Source organism: Saccharomyces kudriavzevii (assembly GCF_947243775.1).
Source record: "Saccharomyces kudriavzevii IFO 1802 strain IFO1802 genome assembly, chromosome: 16".
In the NCBI taxonomy this organism is placed as follows: domain Eukaryota; kingdom Fungi; phylum Ascomycota; class Saccharomycetes; order Saccharomycetales; family Saccharomycetaceae; genus Saccharomyces; species Saccharomyces kudriavzevii.
The window spans coordinates 753,760-770,677 of record NC_079287.1 but is presented as its reverse complement, the minus strand read 5'-3'; the positions used below and the strand labels follow the sequence as shown (position 1 = coordinate 770,677).

At 38.0% G+C, this 16,918-nt stretch overlaps 6 protein-coding genes and 2 non-coding genes across 8 annotated transcripts; 3 read left to right on the top strand and 5 right to left on the bottom strand.

Moving 5' to 3' along the window:
- Positions 1–93: 93 nt before the first annotated feature.
- SKDI16G3840 (pyridoxine 4-dehydrogenase) lies at positions 94–1,131 on the bottom strand (the record flags this gene model as incomplete). The annotated part of the gene is made up of 1 exon (XM_056231977.1): positions 94–1,131. One exon carries the CDS (start codon positions 1,129–1,131, stop codon positions 94–96), a length of 1,038 nt encoding a protein of 345 aa, XP_056085742.1.
- A 754-nt stretch (positions 1,132–1,885) lies between these two features.
- YLH47 (Ylh47p) lies at positions 1,886–3,250 on the bottom strand (the record flags this gene model as incomplete). Its single annotated transcript, XM_056231976.1, has 1 exon — positions 1,886–3,250. One exon carries the CDS (start codon positions 3,248–3,250, stop codon positions 1,886–1,888), a length of 1,365 nt encoding a protein of 454 aa, XP_056085741.1.
- Positions 3,251–3,874: 624 nt separating this feature from the next.
- On the bottom strand, positions 3,875–5,347 carry CTR1 (high-affinity Cu transporter CTR1; the record flags this gene model as incomplete). The annotated part of the gene is made up of 1 exon (XM_056231975.1): positions 3,875–5,347. One exon carries the CDS (start codon positions 5,345–5,347, stop codon positions 3,875–3,877), a length of 1,473 nt encoding a protein of 490 aa, XP_056085740.1.
- A 579-nt stretch (positions 5,348–5,926) lies between these two features.
- AXL1 (Axl1p) lies at positions 5,927–9,553 on the bottom strand (the record flags this gene model as incomplete). Its single annotated transcript, XM_056231974.1, has 1 exon — positions 5,927–9,553. The coding sequence occupies one exon, from the start codon at positions 9,551–9,553 to the stop codon at positions 5,927–5,929; it is 3,627 nt and encodes a 1,208-aa protein (XP_056085739.1).
- Positions 9,554–10,767: 1,214 nt separating this feature from the next.
- On the top strand, positions 10,768–10,839 carry Skdi_16.trna12C. The gene has a single exon. It is a non-coding gene; the product is annotated as a tRNA-Cys (tRNA).
- A 560-nt stretch (positions 10,840–11,399) lies between these two features.
- CLB5 (B-type cyclin CLB5) lies at positions 11,400–12,716 on the top strand (the record flags this gene model as incomplete). Its single annotated transcript, XM_056231973.1, has 1 exon — positions 11,400–12,716. One exon carries the CDS (start codon positions 11,400–11,402, stop codon positions 12,714–12,716), a length of 1,317 nt encoding a protein of 438 aa, XP_056085738.1.
- Positions 12,717–13,437: 721 nt separating this feature from the next.
- CLB2 (B-type cyclin CLB2) lies at positions 13,438–14,916 on the bottom strand (the record flags this gene model as incomplete). Its single annotated transcript, XM_056231972.1, has 1 exon — positions 13,438–14,916. One exon carries the CDS (start codon positions 14,914–14,916, stop codon positions 13,438–13,440), a length of 1,479 nt encoding a protein of 492 aa, XP_056085737.1.
- A 1,752-nt stretch (positions 14,917–16,668) lies between these two features.
- Skdi_16.trna11K lies at positions 16,669–16,764 on the top strand. Its single transcript has 2 exons — positions 16,669–16,705; positions 16,729–16,764. It is a non-coding gene; the product is annotated as a tRNA-Lys (tRNA).
- Positions 16,765–16,918: the final 154 nt, after the last annotated feature.

Genomic DNA, 16,918 nt, shown 5'->3' with positions numbered 1-16,918 from the left:
TATAACTGGAATTAGCATATCATGTTTAGAATATTTATGTATAAAATCAGATTATACAAATAGCGAAAGATTGCTTTCGTTTCAAGCTTGAGCTTAGACCATTTCGTATCTGTCACCAACAGTACGGAAGGTGGCTAAAAAATCGTTTATGGTTTTGAATTCTTGATCAGTAAGTTCGGTTTTTTTTTCATCGAAGTTTTCATCAACCTTAGAGATAGAAGACCCACTTGGAATTGGAATAAACTTGGTACCCTTGTATTCTGGAACTTTGCTCCAGTGTTTAATCCAGCCCAAAGCTAATTGAGCTAGAGTGATGGAGTTGTTACTAGGGCGCTTGTCGATAACTTCTTCTTGTAGGAACTTGACTAAAGCCAGATTTTTCTTCAAGGACTCATCGCTGAATCTCTTTAAGGTCTTTCTAAAGTCACCTTCTGGGATGTCGGCGTTAGACTTTAATTGGCCCGTCAACAATCCTCTACCTAATGGGGAGTAGCAGATAACAGTCAACCCCAGTTCGGCACAAGTCTTAGCAATGCCGTTCTCGAGAATGTCCGTACTGAACAAAGAAAGCTCGACTTCAACGCAGGTCAAAAACTTGCTCCAGTCCTTGTGAATAGCTCTTATTTGTTCTTCATTGACTTCACTCAACGAGATTCCGCCAATGACGCCCTCGGAGATCATTTCAGCAAGAGCCTCAAACGACTCGAATGGGTAGACTTCCCCTTTGGCACATAGAGAAGTATCCAGTCTTGCAACCTCGTAGATGTCGATGTAGCCGCCAATGGCATTGACTGAATTCTTCACACTCTGAATGACGTCATCGTGACTACCTTTAGGGGTCATGGTGGCCGCGTCTATACCACCTTTACAACTGATAACTACATGCTTTCTCAAATCTGGGTACTTAGCAAAAAAATCATTAACATAGGACAGGTTAATGAAGTCAGGACCATAGAACTCACCAACATTAAAGAATGCCTTGTGTCCACGTTCTCTGGACAACTCAACAGCTCTGTACATGGCTTCGAAAGCCTTTGCCTCAGGGACGGGGTCCGCCTTCCAGGTTAAACTCATTAAACCATAACCGGTATCTAACTTGTTGATATTGTTTTTCAAATCGGCAACTGACATTTTTATTTTTATGTTATTCTTTGTATATTCAGGACAATTGTTTATTTAACCTAGACAATTTGATAGAGTATAGAGGTAAGAGGTAAAAGGGAGGGAATTTTCGGAAGTGAGGAAAAAAACTGAGCCAATTGACGACTACATGCGACCCTTATATAAGATACTGTTATTCTACGGTTTCATAGACACTGTGCGCTTTAAGTAATTGGGGGGGGGCAAAGAAACGACGGCTTAGTCCAGTGCTGCTAATGCACTACGTACTTGGACTACAATCATTAAGGAACAAACGCAAATCCCTTCCTTGCACGGCCGAGACGGATGAAGCGGCCGAGACGGATGAAGCGGCCATCGCGGCCGCCTGACCCGTCTCCCCCCGGCCGTAATCCTTCGCTGTGTTGTGTGAAGGAATTAGAATACAAAGATGGGAAAATTGCGCTCTTTTTTTTATCCATTGCTAACGGGTGCATGAGGTACGTTAATCAAAAACGTAATTCTTGTAATGTAAGAGTGGAGGGAAAACCGGGTAGCAGTACGGGTGATTATGTATCAATATGAGTGTATGCGCGGAAAAGTGGTCTGGCGTAGTTCTTTTATAGCGTAGTTTATTTATGTACAAAATCTATGGTAGAGTTTTACTACTTTCTCTTTCCAGTGCCTAGAAGAGAAGTGTGTGTGATTAAGTAGAGGACGAATGTTGGCGAGAATAGTGACGGGGTGTATGTATTGTACGTTTGAATGTGCTGGCTGCATACTTGTTCTACCTCTCTTTGGCGGTGACACCTTCCCCAGTAGATTTGACTTCTTGTGGTTTTACTTCTGGAGCAGCCGCATCCATGTTCTTGTCCTGGTCATCCAAGCTCAGTTCATCTTTAACGCTAACAATAGCGTTTTCTTCTTGCTGTTCCTCTTCTTTCATGATTTCTTCTTGCTCTCGCAATTGTTTCAATTTTTGCTTGGCAGACACTTCATCTTCTTTGACGACGTTCACCTTAACTTCATGGTATAGCTCATCAGGAATGCTGATCAGAACATCGCATAATGCGTCGTACAAGGTCTCTTTTGATTGTACGTTACCGTAGTTGTAAGCAGTAGCCATAATCAATAACGTTGATGGAATCTTGTCCTTCAGCCTCATGTTTAGCCATAATCTCAAGTTCGAATACAATACGCTGGGCTCCACATCCACATTTCTGATACCCCTAGAGCCGCATGCAGTTTTCAGTTCAGATAGGGAAAGTTGTTCCGCATCCTCATAATATATAGACAAATCGTCTTTTTTTAATTCAAGCATCTTGTATCTGATACGATAACGCAACATCACATCCGTACCGAACGGTTGCAAATTCATGTATTTGGCCAGTGCGATTAAGTAAGGCCTCGTGACGTTGTCTAGTACGGTATCATCGGTGAATAATCTGGCCACTTCGATTAACTGTTGGCGAGATTCAGGCACCCCTGTTGCACGGACGTGTGTGTAAAACCTATTAAACAGGGCCTTTTGTTCCTCAGAAATATTGTTGGGCTTGAAATGGGGCTTGTTGTTTTTAATAATTTCAGACATCAACTTTCTTGTGTTTCTAAGGTTTGCTAGTTTATTCTCACGTTTCTTGCTCGATTCGTAGGTGGAAGGAAGTAAATTGGGGAATAATTTTAACGCAAACGGTAGAAGAAATTCTGCGAATGGGATAATAAGGAAAGCAGCAAATGGAACCAACCGAATAATATCTTGGGTGGTTCTCTTCAATTGCAGGTTCTCTCTTCTTGTTAATGGGTAACCTGCTGCGCTCTTCATTAACAGTTTGGAAGAAATCTTCATCTCCAACCCCAAAAGTTTGGAACCATCCCAATAATGACGGAGCGCTTTTTGCATTTTAACCTTGAATGGTAACTTTTCCTTCTCCTTTACTGGAAAAACCTTGGTCGCACTTTGCTGGCTTGCATTCAGCGTCTTTGGGTCCTTTTTTGAGTTCTCTGACGCTGATGAGTTCCAACGATTGAAGTTTGGATTAAACAATGGAATCATGTTCGATCTCGACAGTGCTAGACGAGAAGAAATCAAAGTAACACTTGGTGTTGAATGAGAGATTACTCTCTTGATTGGCAAAGAGCTATACCTGAGCATTGTCTTGTTGCTTTCTCTATGCAGTTCTTTCTACAGGCTAAATTAAACAAAGCTAGCAAAATATTTTTATTTCACGAGTTTTACCTATATGATGCCTAGTCCTGTTTCGAGAAGTTGCCACACTGCCGAGTAGATGAGTATGACACGATCTAGAACTATGCTTTCTTTTTTGTTAAAAAAAGAAAAAAAGTTCGCGCGGGAGCGATTCAACCTCGGTGAGTATAAAGGAAACGTGGAAAATAACGGAAACTAAACATAAGTTGGCAAATGAGTTTTTATCACTCATTTTACCACGCGAATAGGATAATGCTGTAGTGGCTTTCAAATTAAAATTACTTAGACATTCAACTATATACAAGTCTGTTATTTATATGAAGGCCTCTGTATTTTTTTCTCTACTTGTTTTATGTATGAATGGGGAAAATCCATTTCAAGAAGATTTGTCAACTTTTTGAATAACACAGGAAGTATATCTCTATTTTGGATGTGTAAAGAAAAGAAAAGATGGAGATTGAGGGTAGGTGAACTTGGATCAATTATTAGTTATTAGTAAATTTCTCGGCTGGAAGCAGGTTCTGGTCCATATTCCCAGACTGTTCCTGTAATTTGGAACTCTCAAGAATGTCACGCTCTATGTTTTCTTGGTTTTTCCTCGAGACTTTGGCACAAAATACATCCCTCCTTTTGTGCTGGTGGAGTTGTTTGGTTATTGTCAGTAATTGCAACGTTAGAACCGTTATTCTTTTCCAAGCGGGTACTTTGGTCACTGGCTGAAGTAGTGTCAGCAACGGCAATACGATCAGGGGTGAGTTCGGAATGCCTGCCACATTGGCAGTTTCCGAATCCAGGACAGTTCTTTGTTTTTTGAATTTCCCTTTGAATGTCCCATCTCTTCAACATGGCTAATTTGCATCTATTAAAGAAGACTTCTGACAAAGCTAAACCAGTGATGACCGCAAAAACATAAGTTAAAACAAAAGACATTGTAGCAAGCATCAACATGTAAATGATCATGGTGGAGGTGAATACTAAAAATGCTCTAATGATGTCGTGGAAGAGATCCATTAAGGAAGGAACAAATATTTCACCTAGTAAATTTGGTAGCTTAGGCAAACCTTGAATTTCGAAATTGTTTTGCGTGCCGTAATTTTTCACATCGTCTTCGTCGTTTGCAGAAGATAAAGTACAATATTTATTTTTCTTGTCCCATTTCTTGAACCAGTGCACTTCAAGGCACCAACTGACGAAAAGCAATAACTTATAAACGAAAGCAGCAACGACCAATAACAAGAAAATACCAAAGGCTTTACCACTGTTATTTGCATGTAGATGGTGGAATAAGACAGGATAGTTTTTATATGTGGGAGTTAAATAATAGTTCATTCCCATATCCATATCCATATCCATATCCATCCCGGAAGAACTACTGTTGCTTGAAGATGACATACCTGACATACCTGACATACCTGACATATCTGACATGCTAGAATCCGAAGTGGCCTGTGCGCTGGCCGAACTCATTGTTGCTGAGCTACTGCTCATCGACATGCCCGCCATTGAGGCCATACTTGAAACCAGCGTCTTGCTGGTACTGGACATGGCGTCCGTACTCATCGATGCCATACTCGACGTTAATGTTTTACTCGCACTGGACATGACGTTCATACTCATCGATGCCATGCTCGAAGCTAAGGTTTTGCTGGCACTGGTCATGGCGTCCATACTCATCGATGCCATGCTCGATGCTAAGGTTTTGCTGGCACTGGTCATGGCGTCCATACTCATCGATGCCATGCTCGATGTCAAGATTTTGCTGGCACTGGACATGGCGTCCGTACTCATCGATGCCATACTCGACGTTAATGTTTTACTCGCACTGGACATGACGTTCATACTCATCGATGCCATGCTCGATGCTAAGGTTTTGCTGGCACTGGTCATGGCGTCCATACTCATCGATGCCATGCTCGATGTCAAGATTTTGCTGGCACTGGACATGGTGTCCATATTCATCGATGCCATGCTCGATGCTACTGTCTTGGATGCACTAGACATTGCATCCATATTCATACTACTGCCCATAGACATACCATCCATATTGAACTTGAGTGTGACGCGCTCTCTTCGTAGTTATTATCACTGGGGCCTTTCAACAAACGTGACTTAGATCCAGTTGAAATATTACTTTTTTTGACAAAACTGTTAGCTTGCGACCTCTGTTATTCGGGTCAGGATATTTGGCGGGAATTCTTTTTTTAAAGCACAGTATTCAGCTATTGAAACTATCTGTACCGCAATCCTTGGGCAGGTAGACTATACCGGACCATTTTGAGATGGCATCATCGTAATAATTATTCTGCATTTTGTAGCCCGAATTTGGAAAAGTGCTCTTTTCAGAATCGTGCCATTTTTGCTCATTTTACCGTCGTCCCGAGCAATTTTTAAAGGGTGGCGCCAATACATGAGAACATAAGTACATTTGTAGCATAAAGTGACAAACTATCAAGGTGCAGTTCGGCATTGTAAAATGTATCACGTACTATTTATGAAATAAAGTGTATCATGTACTATTTATGAATGAAGTTATGTAACAAAATGTATCGTAGCATAGCAATGTGGCAGCGCTCTCTTGACAAAGAAAAGTGCATTAGAAGGGCTGGGATGGGAAAAGGCTACTCAAAGAGCGTCTCTTCGGAAAACATTTGGGTCAGGAAGCCCTTGAAGAGGAATAATCGGCTTTATATCTGTCTTCCAAAATTTCTCTATATCTTGATGTTCATTTTTATGCAAAGGAAAACCTAAAATAGAATCATACCTCTGTTTGAAACTAACAATGATTATTTTCGATATTTCCTGTAATACAACGGCACCAAGCTTGAAAGCTTCATTTCTCCTTCGAAAAGAAGTAAAAAGGTTCTTTATAAGTAAAACAGGGCTACCTTTTGAATTATCAACAATACTTTTCAAATCTTCACTCTTTATTGCAAACCCTTTTATTTTCAGGAAGGCCTCCAGCTGGAGAAACATTTTTCTGCTGACAATGTCTTCTTCTGCCATTGGGCTTGTAATCATGATTGAAAGCTTACTTCTTTGCCTGGAGTATATAGAGATTTTTGATTCGAAAAATTCCAAATATCTTTTCAGAGTTAATCCTTGCAAAAATGGAATGTCAAACATTTCATATTCGTCTTGAAAACTGAACCTTCTTTCGATAATTTTGTTCCTTATTTTCCTATGTTGTTTCATCTGCCTATTGTTGAGAGTATAATTGTCGCCGTTTTGTACATTGGCTACTATCTCATTCAACAGGTTTACAGGACCAGACGATGATTCTAGTTTATTAAAACTATTCTGTTTCAATAGGGCTAAAAATGGTTCCAGAAGTATTCTGCGAAAATCGGATTCTGTAAAGGTGTTTAGGACTTGCAATTGTAAATAAGATAGGTATTCATTGATTTTGTTTTCAAGATTATGAGCGGGGCCTCCAGACATCACAGTTATGTGAATTCCAACGGTCTCTGTTAAAACTCTGAGGCCTCCTAAGACAATGTACCCAATTTGTTTCTTATTTCTCAAATCAGGCACTAATGTCAGTGAAAACAAATACTCAGTTAGGAATGTTAGTGTCATGCTTTCGATATCATTCCTTTTTGCTGTCTGAATAAAATACACAATACTGTTGTTTGGATCATCTTGGTGACCGTTATACGATACGAAGGTATTTGTGCCACGATCTAGATTTTTAGTGCTGGGTGAGGGATAAAGGCATATGGTCGGCCTATTATCTTCATTACTTACTTTGAGGTGCTGCGTAAAATTGTTGTTTAAGTAATGGTTGATTTCGTCGGCATATTCAAGATTTCCTTGTATAAGCAAGACCAAGCGTTTGGGATTGTTCCAAAACAAATAACAGAATTCTTTGAAAGAGCTCGTCTCTGTAAGCTCTAGTGCATCAATTCTATCCTGTAAAGTCCACATATACTCCTCCAAAACAATCAATAACCCAATGCTAGCTAATTTCACGCAGTTATCAGATGATGCCCCCTCATATTTCCTTCTGACTAAAATTCTTGCCTTTCTCACTGTATCTTTGGAAAGGAAGGTCGCATCCGTTGCAATCTTTTTTAGGGTATCTACGAATGTTTTTGCTATCGTATAAACACCCTCAGAAAATCCAGAAATGGTAAACCGGAGTGTCACATTGCCCTTACTAGAGGAAGCAATCTCGTACGTATAACCAACCCTTAGAGCAGGATAAAGGTATGAAGATGTTATAATAAATAGTACCTGTGCTAGTACCTCCAAATGGATTGTCGCTTCTGGACTAGGTTTGATACCTAATCCCAAGATTTCAAACGATACGATTGATTTATTATCCGAGATAAAATTTGGATCTTCCTTTAGTACCCACATCTCATAGTTCAGGTTTTTGCTGACTAATTGAGGTAGTCTTTTGGTGGGCTCACTTTGAATTTGGGGCCTAAGTGTAGCGAACTTAGATTTTAGTGAACATTCTAGGAACAGTTGTTGTAGTTTCAAAGGATCATTGATGTAATCCGGTAAAAAAATATTGCTTGTTGGAAAATTAAATTCATAGTAGCTTTTTGCATAAGACTCATCATCTCTCGTCAGATCTACCTTTCCCGTATAATATTCAAACTCATAAAAAAAGTCAGTGTACATTTCACTCCTTTTTTCGATCTTGTCAAACACCTCGTAGGATTTTACATTCCCTAATATCAAAAGGCGCGTGTTTTCATGATTCATGTGCGACTTTAAAAAGTTTTGAAACTTTATTGCCTGACCTATCCACCATTGCATGTTAGCCTCACTGTTTTCATACTTGTCAATATTGGGATCATCTATTTCAATAAGAGATTTGAATCCTTTAAATACATTGGAGGGGGTCAGATACTCCAAATTTTCTTGAAGAATAGTACTTAAATTTGAACATTCTTCCATGGGTATATCCTCTGAACTCTGGTATAGAAAACGGGCAATATCAATTAAATTTTGCTCTTTCAAAAAAGTGATCAAATAATCGATGTTCTTTACGTAAAAGGACGGTAAGAGTTTAGAAAATATTGTTGTCGTAATGTCCTTAATGCTTTCCCAGCCACTATTTGTAAGTTCTAGCTCCAACATCAATCCTATGTTACCAATAGCAAATTCTGAGGTGAAGGCGAAGCATTTTGTTATCCAGCCTCTTGACACTAAGTAAGAGCCCAAAGAACCTGGAGATTCATCGCCAAAAAGTTCACACCATAAATGACTGTAAATTTTGATGTCTTCTTTCGTAAACCTGGTATTTTTGTCTGAGACTGGAAAAAGAAATCTGATTACTGGGGATTTGTTTGAATTAATAAATATCGTATTCTTTCCCGGAGGATGTTCAAAACACTTTGAATTTTTGTATTTTTCCTCCCATACGGTTTCTAGTATTTTAAAGCTCTCTAATTTCCGATGATCATTCTTCGAAAAATCCCCGGTGCTTTTCACTGAACGTGATCTTCGAAATGACCCTGCTCTGATTGAAAAATTGTTTCCTTCCACGCTGTTTTTAGGCTTAATATCACCAAACTTGGAAATGGCTAATTTCGCAAGAATATTAACGGATTGTGGCCCTCTTATACAGATCGTTATATTCTCGCCGAAATAATTATTTTTAAAATAGGCGTTTAATGAGTTCTTCAAGTTTATTTTTTTCAATTGCGGTATGCTTGACAATGAGTGGATGTTTCCAGTGGAAAAGCGGCTAAAAGGATGATCGGAATTAGCCAACAGTCTTGCTGCGTGGTAAAATATTTTTGTTGTTGATGAAATGTTTCCCTCGTGCTCACTTTGTATGGCATATATTTCTTTGCTTATCAATAAGGGGTTGAAGAGTGGGTTTTTAAAAAATGAAGCAAACACGTCCAATATAAATTCAAACGCAAATTCACCATTGCTTTGAGAATTGGGGAGCTCAAAATAGAAAGTCGTCTGCTCTCCTGTCGTGTAAGCATTTTGAGAACCGTTATTTTTGGCAATTAATGTATGAAATAAACCCGCATCCGGATACTGTTTGGAACCGGCAGCAAGGATCATGTGTTCACAAAGATGTGCTAAGCCTAAAGTGTCCTTTGGATCGTTATGGGAGCCCGTGCAAACTGAAAGTGAACATGAGCTTGAGGTATCTGTAGGATCTGATATTAATAAAGCCAAGATACCATTTGGGAGTTTACATATTTTATGAGTCCTATTGCTGTAAGACAATGGGATATAGATGGGAACCTCATAGTTAATTACTTCTCTCAAGGACATTCTATAGAATTATTTTTCTATTCGTTGTTCATCGACTTGGCTCTTCTGTATATTATGTAATCAAGACCTAAAAAGATAAAACAAAGGTGTTACTACTCTGCATGGCCACTAGTTGAAAAATTGTTTGAAAATCGTGTAAATATGTGTTTCATTTTTTTTCGCAGTGAGAATAGGCATGTAAAATACCGCATCAAAAAACTCCGCGAACGGTTTTGACTTCAGAAGTTCAAAAAAATAATGGACTGCAATCGCACATAGAGCAAAAAGAATTCTTTGATGAATCGAACTGCCATGATCAAAGAATATCTTATGTTCGCTTATCCTCATCCTAAGAAAAATAAACAAGCTATCTTAAGAACCAAAATGAACGGGATCTTGTATTTTGAAGTTGCTATTTCCTATTAAAGGTAAAATTCGTGTTATCTTTAATTTTGTACATCCTGGTCTTAGGTGTGTATGTAAGATTGTGTTATCATTTCGAGGAAAAAAAATTATATATTCGTTATTTATATTTAGGGCCAATTTGCTACTTTGTTTCCCTAAAAGGAAAATTTTAATGGGCAACTAAACTAACAGGAGAACCAAAAAAAAAAATCGATTTATAATAATGATTACAAGTGTAAGTGTTGGAACTAATGGGTTAATCAACTATCCATCAATTACTAGTACAGCTGATTAATACATTCAATCACGTAACTAGAAGATTATTATATACGGTGTTAAGAAGATGACGAAAATTATCAGACCAGTGAAATAAGATTCAGAACAGTCATCGAATTTAGTGGAAGCTGAAGTGCAAGGATTGATAATGCAATAGGATTAATGAATAAAGACGTATAAAATGAAGAAAGAAATAAGAATAAGATTATGTAAAAGTGTTGATTCCCTTTTGTGGATTCCTAAATCCACGAGGAGAACTTCTAGTATATCCTATATACGTAATATTATTAACCTTATCAAAAATGGAATCCCAATAAATGCCACAAGATTTTACTGGTCAATAGGTTCATCATTATTCACATAACTACTCATCATTACCATCTGGAAGTATTCAGACTGTGTTCTAAAGTGTACTTCGTACATGTTACGCAGTTTTCATCTTTAGTGGGATGAAGGAATGCTAAACAAGCTGTTTGCTTCCGTTGGGGTGCTTATAATATATTACGCTCATGTTGAGCTATATGATAATGAGAAAATGAACAATCAAACAGAAGGCTCGTATGGCGCAGTGGTAGCGCAGCAGATTGCAAATCTGTTGGTCCTTAGTTCAATCCTGAGTGCGAGCTTTTATTTTTTCTATTTCGGCTACCATAATCCTATTTCTCTTAATATCATTAGAGGAAAACAGACACAAGCATATTGCGTATTATCAATAACAATCTCAATCAGCACATGCCATGCCACAAATCATTCTGCTTGCTATCCTCAGTGAAAACGCCCAGCAAAAAAACGGAACAACTCAAATGGTGAAAACGCGTTCTTGCTGGCACAAAACATAACGGCGAAGCGCGTCGTCGCAGTTCACGCGCTTTGCCCACATTAGGATGGCGGCCACAGCATCTCTGTGATGGAACGTAGTTTTCTTTATGACTGGTGACTTGCTACTATCCTGCACAGTGAGAAAAGCTCTATTCGCGCTCGTTAGTCTTATTACAAGCTACACGTAACTAACTGCTAAGCTTTTTAAGAAAGGATAATTTTCTTTCATCTACTTGTCCAGGTTGTTAGTCTTTGAAAATTTCACAGGGTTAAATAGTTCCTTTGCACACAGTTAAAGACACTAAGATATTCAGCAGTAACGCGTCTGTGATTGTAATTCAAAGCCGCTAAACACTTTTTCTAAGCAATGGGATGCAATGAGGACTACGAGCACGGCGTTAGAAGCAGTTCTATGATTCATAATGAAAACAAGACACAATTGAGCAGTACAAGCGTAAAAATTACTCAGGCTAAGAAAATAATTTCGACAAATGGGAGTTCTAGTAAGGAGCAATTTTTACAAGACTCCAAAACAAGAAGAGCCTTAACTGATGTGCCTGTAAACAATAATCCTCTAAGCCAAAACAAGAAGATAGCAACAAACAGCAAAGCCGCCAAAGTACGAAAAGAAGAAAACAGCAGACCTATTGTTACCGCCATTCAAAAAAGGCAGATTTATAATGATCAAAATGCAGAAAATGATGATGATGATGATGATGATGATGATGATGATGATATTTCCGTATCAAGCAAAAGACGCAAAGTTGATTTTGAGGAAAATGATGGAATAGTTGGCTGGAAGGATTTAGACTATGCTGAAAAAAACGATTCTGCGATGGTAGCAGAATATTCTTCAGAAATTTTCGAATTTTTGTATGAAAGAGAGTTAGAAACGCTACCATCTCACAATTATTTGCTTGACAAAACCTCGAAGTATTATTTAAGGCCTTCTATGAGAGCAATATTAGTAGACTGGCTAGTAGAAGTGCACGAAAAATTCCAGTGCTATCCTGAAACATTATTTCTGTCCATAAACGTAATGGATAGATTCCTAGCCAAAAATAAGGTCACCATGAACAAATTACAACTATTAGCAGTAACCTCGCTTTTTATAGCGGCAAAATTTGAAGAAGTAAACTTGCCCAAGTTAGCAGAATATGCTTACATCACCGATGGTGCAGCTTCCAAAAATGACATAAAAAGTGCGGAAATGTTCATGCTCACGTCTTTGCAATTCAATGTTGGTTGGCCCAACCCACTCAATTTTCTGAGAAGGATCTCCAAGGCAGATGATTATAATCTGGCTGATAGAAACATCGGTAAGTTTATCTTAGAGTATGCCTACTGTTGTCATCAATTCATTCATTTGCCACCATCTATCATAAGTGCGATGGCTATGTATGTGGCGAGAAGAGTGACCAATAAAAACAAGCATGAACTATGGAACAAAACTCTCGAGCATTACAGTGGCGGAATTGACCCGATACAAGATGAAACATTTCAATCCTACTGTATCGATCTAGTAACAGACATTGCTGTTTCTAAAGTTCGTTTGGATTCCTTGACTTTGAAGTACAGGAAGCCGAGATTTGGTTCGGTTTATCTCCAAACTTTCAACTGGTGCAAATCTGAAGTGAGCAACAACTTTCAGAATTTATTCCATTTACAACGACAACAGCGCTGATAGTACTCATGAATTCGCATACGCTCTCTATCTTTTTTCTTCTTTCTGCTCCACTCAAAGAGAAAATTTCTGCATCTATATATATATATATATGTATACATAAATGGCTTATAATAGTAAGCGCATTCACTTCCAGCATATGTATTACTATTATTAGTGTTATTATAATTGTTATAATTATTAATATTATTTTTGTTATTACTATTAGTTTTATTATTATAGTTTCTCTTATTATTATTAGTGTTATTTTAAAGTTAATTAGAGTAATTAAACCGAAATGGTTATAAACGAAATGAAAATGAAATGGAAGTGGCCTTAACAAAGGTAAGTTTCTGGTATCTTCCGGGTTGTCAAAGTCTCAATACAAAAAATCATTATATCTAATAGCTTCTTTCTTTATTCTTACCGCTTGCGTCCTGAAACAATTGAACTGAGACAAAAAAAACCATGCTACGAAATCAAAATCAAAATTTGGAGTTAAAAGTATGGTATTATTTGTGAGAATAAAAAGTGAAGGTCTTTCATTGGTAATCTCAGGATTCAAAAAATCTTTGTTGGCAGGCTAAAAATATAAATAAATTGAAGGCACTAAAATCGGATTTGAGATTCGTAAGAATAAATGGAAATTTGAAGAGAAAAGGATAATAAATAGCAGTTATATCCTTTATATGGGCACTTATCGTTTATTCGTTAAACAAGCTTTTAATATTGCCCCTTTTCCTCATTCATGCAAAGTCATTATATCGTAGCCGTTTTTTCTAACCTTCAAAGCCCATTGAACGGAAATTATGGAGGCCTTCATGAACCTTCTGGATTGATATTTTCTGTGAAATTCGTCGTGGACTATTGGACTCACCAAATAATCCATTATCATGTGGCAAACGGGAGCAAGTTCTCCTTTAGTATATCCCCCACTATAGTGTATCAGATTACCGTCCCATTTACCCTTTCCTAGCATTTTTCTCGACATAAACATAGCAGCGGCCGCGCATAATGAAGGTAATACTCCAATGAATCTAAAATCTACCAATGATATTTCCAATAAGAATTTGGCAAGTGTTCGAGACTGTATATCGTAGTCGTCTGCCTTGGAAATTCTTCTCAGGAAATTCATCGGATTGGGATAATTCAAGTTAAACTTTAATGTCTTTAAAATGAATTTTTCACCTTCTTTAATTTCATCTTCCGTACATGCACCGTCTGTTTCTGAGGCAAAATGCTTTATACTAGGAGAATATACCTCCTCATATTTAGAGGCAATAAAAAGGCATGAAGTACCAACTAGTTGTAGTTTGTCCAATTGAACTAATTCTTTACATAAAAACCTGTCCATTATGTTAATGGCAAGATACAAAGTCTCCGGTAACAAGCCAAATTTGTTGTGAATTTTGACCAACCAATTAACTAGGATATCTCGGTTTTGATGAATATTTCTGTGCTGGTAGAGATCTTCCTTCTTGGGTAGAGTGATAACTTCTAGTTGATGAAGATACTCGAATATACTATCGACGTATTCGCTGACCATGAAAGGATCATTCACGTCTTCTGCATCTAAATCTTCCCACTCATATTCTTCTTTACCATTTTCATCACACACCTTGAATTTTTTAGGTAAGTCTTGCTCAACGATTGTAGAAATTGGTCTTTTCTTCCCACTATCATTTTCAGTTTCCTTACTTCTAAGTTCGAGTTGACCTCCGGCTGGATGAAGTTTTTCATTTTCGACCGCTTTATTAACGATAATAGTTCCGGGCTCAGTGCTTTTTGAGGAATCATGCTGGATTATTTCCTTGGCGGAAGAGGATTCCTGTACACTTCTTTCTTCAGGCACTTCCGTTCTTCCCTCCTTTATAGAGGCTAATGTGCCAAATTTTTTAGCACTTGGATCCTGGTTTTCTTTATTATCCGAAGGATTACTGTTGGCCAGTTGATTTATGCTATTATTTGTCAGAATACCTTTTTCCTCTAGTGCGGCTGTTGGTCTGGGTACGGTGTCTCTAGTAAACTGGGGAATCCTGCTTCCTTCCTTCTTTGCAGAGCTCAGCGTAGATTTGAAATTTGTTAGAGAAGAAGGATTGGTATTATTCTTCTGAATTGTTGTATTTGTTACATTGTTCAAGGCCAACCGTTGTACATTCCTCAAAAATCTTGATGAGCTGGTATTTTGTGAGTTTTCCGTGCCCTCTATTGGGTTGGACATTTATAAGATTAATGAAGAGGAGCAATCAATAATAAAAGTTTCTTCGGAGGAAATAAGCAAGTTTTCGAAAACTTTTGATAAACGAGAGAACTGAAACTTTTATACAATGCTTTCAAATTTCTGCTATGTTGCTAGAAAATCAAAAAAAAAAACAGCAACAGATGTTTAGCCGAGAAAACGTCTTAAACGGGTATTCTATGTCGGTTTTCGCAGTACGTTTGGCTATATACTGGCTTGATCAAAAAAAGAATAAGTGAGTGTCCAGACTTCTTTTGCTATTCTTCCCTGCGTTTTTGAAGTATCAATTGGAAGATACTTTAACTCTTGAAATGAGCGACAAAGTTAATACTAGAAAAGTAAAATTATGCTAAAATTGTGGATTTTTCAGATGTCTAGCTAAATTGGTAAAGAATTAGCCTACAAGAATCTATTTTATTATATTTCGACAATTTTTCCTTTTTAAAATTTTGAGAAAAGATCTATTTCTCTTTTCCCTAAACAGGCTATATTTTTCATTAAGATGAAATATTTGAAACTCATGCTCATGCTATTCACAGATACCAACTGTAAGGAGTTTGCTATCCTCTCGAGCGACAGGCACCAAAGTCCATCTGTATCGCGAACATGGTTGTTGACTTTTCCTGATGCAGTCACAATGTTTACAAATTCCCTTTTCTGATCGCTGCCTTAGACGCCCACTTTCCTAAACGGGGCATAGATGTAAACATATTGAGAAAACCATTACCCGCAGATTTTTCGCTTTCTCTTTTTTTGGCGGCTATTTCCGAAAATCAGGTTAAAGGACTTATCATTCTAAACTTCCACGGTGATAACAACGTTGCCAGTTGATTTTAAACTTTGTGTGCCCCGTTGTCAACAACAATGCAGCATGGCACGAAACGAAATGCGTAGAAGGCGATCTTGTGTAGGTAGTTTTAATGCATCAGCACACTGCAAAAAACGTAGAGTTGCAATTTAAGCAGCTGTGCAAATGAGGCAGGGACACACAAAACAACAACAACGGCACGATTGCTCTCTGTCCCCCTGTTTCTGTCTTAGGGGGTGTTTACCAAGATTCTTTTTTGCTGAAGTCCCACATCAGAATGTTTCTCAATTGTTTTTTCTTGCGAATTACATTATGAGATGATGGTATCCAAAATAGGTGAAACAAGAAAGACGCACATATATTCAAGAAAACTAAAAGATTTCAAATCGTGTTTGACCAGAGTTTGTGCTACATGCGTTTGTCTCTTGAAGATGGGAGATTGTATGCGGGAAAACGTGACATTTGTTGCCGCATCAATTCGGATTCCAGTGAAATTCTGTGACAATCGTTGGGATGCCATATTTGCTTCGTTTTGTAAGCCGCCATTCATGAATTCAATGCATTATCAATTTTTGCGCTTCCGCTTCCACCAAATTTGACGGCAGTTTGATTCTTATTCCACCGGTGTTCCGTTATATACGTCATTTTATAAACACCCTATGTGATTGTACTGCATCAACAACAACAGCAATTGATGAGAATTGCTGGTTATTGTTCTGACACTGTGCGGAACACATGTGGTAATTGACGAATAATGCGGACACAACTCATAGCAATACCTCAGCTATTGCCCTAAAAAAATGAAATTACAGGATTGTGACCACATTAAAATGGTCTACAACGCTACACTTGTTGTCAGCAAACTGTATATCAAAAGTTCTGGTATGGATATTGGTTTATGTGGAGGTCATCAGCCGGAGAACTCATCCTTGTTAGCTCAGTTGGTAGAGCGTTCGGCTTTTAAGCTTATTCGCTTAGGCAAGGATACCGAAATGTCAGGGGTTCGAGCCCCCTATGAGGAGTTCTTCCTTTGTTTTTGGCTCTTTTCTTAAAAATATTTCCAAGAATTCAAACAAAAACATGAATAAGCCTTACCCGACTGCAACTTCTAGTAACTATATATTCTCGAAATTCTGAATATAAGCATTTAAATGTCTTCTTATCGAGTCAACCTAA